The sequence below is a fragment of the Vigna angularis genome, chromosome 4 (assembly GCF_016808095.1).
Source record: "Vigna angularis cultivar LongXiaoDou No.4 chromosome 4, ASM1680809v1, whole genome shotgun sequence".
In the NCBI taxonomy this organism is placed as follows: Eukaryota; Viridiplantae; Streptophyta; class Magnoliopsida; order Fabales; family Fabaceae; genus Vigna; species Vigna angularis.
In genome coordinates, this window is record NC_068973.1 from 11,965,054 (window position 1) to 11,971,856 (window position 6,803).

The 6,803-nt window shown below is 36.4% G+C and overlaps 1 protein-coding gene across 1 annotated transcript; it reads right to left on the minus strand.

Annotated features, from left to right (window-relative positions):
• Nucleotides 1–354: 354 nt before the first annotated feature.
• Nucleotides 355–6,422, minus strand: LOC108331775 (uncharacterized). The gene is made up of 5 exons (XM_017566690.2): nt 4,848–6,422; nt 3,288–4,271; nt 2,371–2,596; nt 1,323–1,465; nt 355–840 (listed from the first exon to the last, which is right to left on the minus strand). The coding sequence occupies exons 1-5, from the start codon at nt 6,204–6,206 to the stop codon at nt 529–531; spliced, it is 3,024 nt and encodes a 1,007-aa protein (XP_017422179.1). The 5' UTR covers nt 6,207–6,422; the 3' UTR covers nt 355–528.
• Nucleotides 6,423–6,803: the final 381 nt, after the last annotated feature.

The following is a 6,803-nucleotide window of genomic DNA, read 5'->3' on the forward strand; positions in this document are numbered from 1 at the left end:
ACACAAAGTTTTGGAGAAGTTGGATAAGAGCTTTGATAAAAAGTTGTACTACCGAAGAAACAATTTAAGTTACTTTCTTAATTTTTATCTTTTGAAAAATTTAATTCAAACAATGAAACAACAATTTTTCATGTAACTAGATTTAATTATAGATGCTTCAGTAGAGAAATTTTTAGAGGAATTCGTTGAAAAATTGAAGGTATTCAATCAAAGAGATTTATTGATGGATTACAAATGCATCCGTTTAAGTCGTGAATGAGTTATAGATTATTTGTAGTGATCCCATCTGTGGCAGGCATGCATATAAGGCGCTATAATGAAACAAAAACAAGAATATAGTGAGCGTAGATAAAATAAAATAAAACGTAAAACTATACATTAATAAAAAGAAATTTACAAAGAATGACAAACCCAAAATATGACTACATGGGCAAATGTTTTTATTAAAGAAACATCCTAAGATGTAATAAAATGTATGTATGGTATAGCTGATAAACATAAGAAATAGACAGACAGAAGTTTTTGTGGTCATAAAGAAGTGGTTGGTAAGGAGCCCATTAAAATAATATTTTCGTCTTTATGGTCCTTAGTCTTGTCTGGTTTTTCTGTTGTAAAAAATCCAGATAGGAACCTTTGTGACAACCCAGAAGTCAGTCCTCTGCCTAATAAGTCCAAAGCTCCTCTTGTTTCACCACCAACACCCCTTTGGCTTGCTCTGTTAATAAAGCTTCTTGTCTCGTTCAATCTGAGTTGAGCACCACAGGGACAATTTCCAAGTTTTCTAAAGCAACGCTTATGGAAAACCAACTGGCAAGCTTTGCACCTTTCAATCTCGTCTTCCTGGTAATAATTTAGATTGTATTCAGACTTCAACTTCTTAATATTAAAAGAATTTCAAACTATGAATATGAAATAGATAAAAAGTGAACCATCTTCACTTTTTAAACAAAACCATAAATGGGATAAACATCAGGAATGCTTTATCTTTCATAGGACAATAGCATAATGCCCCCTATACCCTTAAAATTTCCAACTCCGGACTACGGTAAGCTCTACGGAATATAGTAGGCTTGGGTTTTGTAGTTCAAACATTATACAAAATATTACATAATCTGAATACAATGTAGACAATGAAGAAACACAATGCAATTTTTTATCAAACTCATTTTTCCTTTATAATAAATTGCTTTATCAAGCAATTTATTTGCTACTGTGTACCAAGCCACTATGGAGCCTAATTAAAATTCGAAAAAATCATTACTCTTCTAATCGGTATTATCTAATTCAATACTACAGAATCCTAGTTATTGACAGCTACACACCTGAAATGGGAAAATGAGAGAAGATGGGTCACTGCAATCTTGTCGGGCATTGCAGGGGTCTCCCACATCACAACATACAAGGCATTGGTCAGTAATGTGTTCCAGGATTTTCCTTGACACAGTTTCCACCATCACAGGAAGTGCTGCAAAAAAGTTGCTCTTTGTCAAGAACACTAGATATAGGAAATGCTAGAACTTCTAAATAAACAATAGTCAGCTCCGGATTGCATAAAACAAAGAGAAAAGAAAGACAATGTGCATGATAGTTCTACATAGACTCATTGTTAGAGAGGCAATTTCCTCTGGTTTGTTTGTCATTTTTTTTTACAGTTGTAGTTTGTTCCAACCGATCTTTCTTTCCTTTGCTGAGCTCCTCAATCCATTTATATATATTGGCTTTGCAAAGGTTCACTTTCTTCTTCTTTAACTTTCTCTTAGTAAGGAATTCCATTTCTTGTTAGTTTCAATACTCATTACGACGCCCACCTCCAAACAAAAATATGTTCGGTACCAGAGTAAAAATTGGATCCCACTTTGAGACAGACTACTGCCAGAAATCCCACATCATAATTTGCAGGTCTATCCACTAAATAATTTGTCAAAAACTGACACAAGCCACATCCCTGAAGGTCTTATGACCCATAATTTTAAGATGCTTAATACTCCACATAGTTTTAAGATGTTACTATTTCAGATACCATATGCCTTTCATGCTATCTGTTTAAACAGTTAATCAAGAACCAATAAGACTGGGTACCATAGGCTTGAGAGAGATTCATTGGACCAGATACAAAAACTGATGTTCTCAAACCACAATTAATCCCTAAACTATAAAATAAATCAAATCTATATTCACCACACCGTGAATATAGATTCGACGTCATAATGAGTTATAAATCCATGTCTGCCCATCCAACAAAACTGGGTTTTATATATCATTGAGCAATCAAACGAAAGTTAAACACATGTGGAAACCAATTGACACAAATTTCATTTAAAGAACAATTAAACAACAACAACAACAATAATAATAATAATAGAAACTAACCAGCAAAGACTCCTCTGGAAAGATCAATCAAATCTCTAAGAGCAAAAAAGTCATTGCTTTCGAGAAGATATCTCCTGTTTCCAAGTCCTCTGTTAATGGCCCTCCGAAATGGGCAGCGAACGTATGGAAGCATTATACCTATCTTTTTTCTGATACTCATAATATGAAGCAGGGCTGGGACCTTTGACAAGAGGAAGGGATTAACTGCAGTGACACAGAGCATGGGCTGCAGAAGAAATTTAATCAATAAAACGGCAAAGTGAATGGCAAGAATATTATAAAATATACAATGGCTAAAAGGAGTGGGGAGGGTGAAGAATAACATGCATCTAGTGTATTAGTTTATATAAAAAACTAAGAAAACACAGCACAAATTTCACATAAACAAATATTTCAAAGTCCAATCCCAGAGTTATGCTTATTTTATACTTAGAACACTTCCTGGGGACTACTGAAAGGAAATTTTATCCAAATCCAAGTCAATGAGTGGTAAACAATGAAGCGAAAAAGAAAAGCCAATTAATCTACAGCACTAATCAAGAAGAGCATGAAATTTAGATATTAACATTTAATGAGCCAACAAGATGTTAACAACACACATCAATATGCACTAGTTATTTCGCATCACCTCACGATCTATATTCACAGTGCTAATTGAAATTGCAGAACAGAATTCGTTCAAATTAGTAATCCTATATCAGCATATATCCAACCTGCAGGAATAAAGAGTTATGCAATGGTATATAGAACTCTTCAATTCAGAGATTCTGTCTCAGAACTTTCTCACTTTCTATCGTTTTCCTTTACTTTCTCAACCACATAAGTTTTCAAATATTAACTTAGAATATAAAAATTCAAATCAAAGATTCAAAGGTAAAAACAACATTATAAAAGACAAACATTAGTGTTAAATTTACCTGTTCATATATCGAATCTAGATAGGATTTTGCCAGCTGAGAAACATGATAATGCGTAAAATCCCAGCGATGTAAAACTCTGGCTGGCAAGACTGCAGTCTCATTTGTGTGGCAAGAAGAACAAAACAACTGGCCAGTGTATTCACAGAGTCGAGGCTTCCCCCATCCAAATGTTTGTACAAAATCCCAAATCAAAGTTCTTCCATTATCAAAATGTTTATGGCATCCAGCACAGGTGTGATGCTGTGCTTCTAACAACTGTTTGATAGATTTGTTTGGTGGAATTTCAACAATGAGTGAAATTGTCTTTCCTAAATTGGAAATGTTTCGAAAATTTTGCCATCCTGTAAAAGAAGACTGAGAAACCGGTACATTTGACACGGGTGAAATAGGATACGATTCTTGATGGGACAAAAACCATGTCAATGCTATAGGAGGAGAGAACCTGGAATGGATAATAGACTGTAAACACTCTTGAATAAGAACACTCCTTTTCACAATAATATCAGGAGATGCACTTCTAAATATCTGGGTTTCCTTTTCAACAGAAGACCATGGCAAAGGTAATTTCCAGCCTTGCTCATTGAATAATGTTTTCATGCAACGATAAAGAATGAAGAAATCACGATATCGCCTTTCAACCTCCCACTGGTCCTTGCCACTCCACACTTTAATTATATACACAGTGTATTCCTTCACTCCAACCAATCTTTCACTAAAAGAAACATCCCCTTTCTTCTGCCTCGCACCTACCACTTCAATCCTATCTATTCTTCTTGGGCGTTGAACTAGCAGGTAAGCATCATCTGTGCTAGAAGTAGAAGCAGTCAACCCACCATCTCTTGAAGGCATAGAAAATTGAGGCTCAACCAATCTGTTACCCATGGAAAGCCTAGAACCAGGAGAATCCATAGATTCGAGTAAAATTTCTTCCATTTCCTGAACAACCTCGTCATAAAATTCATTTAGCTCAAAGTCTTCTGTCTGCAATATTTAGTGAAACGTCCAATACCACAATGTCAAATCAAGTATATGTGCAGCAAAAAATGAGTTGCTTCAACAATGAGTTTATGAGAGCATTTATTATCATCTCTTTTTATGGTATACGGCATAATAGCAACCTTTCTTGACATAATAAGTAAATGATAAGGCCAGTTAAATCACACATCCAACCTTTCAAAATTCAAAAAGTAATTTAGATGCTAGGTTCTAGTTTCAATTGCATATCTTATAGAATTAGTAATAAACAATTCCATTACTCAGCCAAAATAATCTTTCGTCAAATGTCAACCCCATTACACGACGCTATAGAAACTGCACACCATTTGATCCAGCCACTACAATTTGGTTGTAGCTATCACAACTACATCACACTGTGATCATTCTCAATATTGGCCTACAATAGTCATAATGTAACTATGACCATAACACAACTACAACCCAATTTAAACTACGGTACTACGCATTAATTAAAATTGACAAAATTGAAGTGGCAAATATTAACTGAAAAGGATTGAATTGAAAATGATAACCTGAAAGACAATGGGATGCATTACTCACCTTAGACACCACAGGACTTTTCTCTAAGAGATTTGTTGAAGTGGGTGAACTCTCTAATAATTTCCTCATTCCACTGTCTGACAGCTGCGTAATTGGTTCAACACACTCAAATGATTTTGCAATAACGTTCTCAAGATGGCTGGATGGATTGGAAGAACTCTTATGAAATTGGCTATCATCACTGATGTGATCAAGCCTAAACATAGAATCATCCAGCTCCGACTTTACACCAGGAGCGTCACTACCTGCAATAGCTTCTTCACTGTTGACATTTCCTTTCTCCATGCTACCACAACCATTAACACCCAAACCCATATTCCGAGGAGCTTTTTTCTCCGGAAGATCCAAATGAACTTCATCCACCTCGGTAACAGAAGAAACTTCAGGACAGCTAACCAAATCACCAGAACCTCGGATCGGCATCTTGACACTGCTCGGAGAATTGATTGGTGCAGAACTTTCCTCTAAGTAAGCAGGCATAACAACTTCCCTGTCCTTAACCTTTTCTGCGGCATCAGAATAACCTATATCTTTAGTTTCTTCAACTTCATTGACTATAACCATGTCCTTTACATTTTTCCCTTGCTCCTTTTGACCAGAACCCGGATTCAATGTATCATTCTTTTTTCGCTGACTGTGAAATAGATCAGACATGACAGAAACGGGACCGTTTTGCATCAAAAAATCATCCAAGTCTCGCGAACCATAGGCCACTGAAGTGTTCATAAACAAAGAGTTCTCGTTTCTCACTTCCCTCTCTTCACAATAACCAATGTTTTCCGTCAAATAAATTTCCTTTCCACCGTCACCATTACCATCACTGTCATAATTATACATAGAATCATCACCCTCCGATAACTCTTCCAATTCTTCTTCTTCTTCTTCTTCCTCTTCTCTTTTATCAATTTGAAATTCAAAACCATTTACACCACCTTCTCCAGCACTCACTTCACCGTTCCCATTCGGCTCTTCGATCCGGTTAAACCCAATCAACTCCGAGGAATCGAGCGCAGTCAAAGCGAGCTCCTCACTGCAATCACCGTAGAGCTCCAATCCACTGGAACCGTACCGCAGACTCCGTCGCCGGTTGCCGGCGCAATTAGCCTCCGTCGTTCCCTTTCCCAAACTGAAACTCTCGAAACCATCCGCCGAAGAGGCGAAATCGCAATCGGAGAAATCGTGAAAGAGCGTGACAGCGCTGCACATGCTCATGCTGGTGCTGGGCGTTCCCATCACCGAGTTGGCGCTGCAATACCGCTCGAACTCGGAATCGTCCGAGGCACCGTCCGATTCCCGAACCCGCAACGGAGGAAACGAATCCAACGGATCCGGAGAACTGAGTTCGCCGCGCACATTCATAGCTTCAAATTCGACGAAAATAATAGAAGGTCACGATGCGATTAATCGAAGATACGACGCTTCGGAAGGTTCTCGAAGGAACCGTACGATTTGAAAATCGCACAGTAGAGAGAGACCCTTCCCTGAGGGAAGGCGATGATGATGAAGAGGGAAATAAAAATAATTAAAATTAAAAAAATGGAAGAAAATATAAAAACAAGAATCTGGTATTCAGTTTTTTGTCTTTAAAAAATAAAAATTAGATGAAAAAGATTGTAAGATGGATGAAGAGTGGATTCAAAACTACCAGTATAAATAAATATATACACGACCATTTATTTATGTGCATGTTGTTTTACCTACCAATCAAACAAACGACTCTGTTTGAACTCTCTTTTAAAACAAAGTTGAGTTTGACCACGTTTGTAAATTTTGAAATAAAATGGTCATATTTCTATAGGATAATGGGTAAAAGCCATATAAAAATATTGGTATATCGATTTATCAAATATATTAATTTATAACTAAACAACTAAATTGTTTTATCTTTTATGAATTTAATCTTACGTATTGATTATCAAGAGAAATTTTATACTTTCTTCTTTAGAAAATCACAAC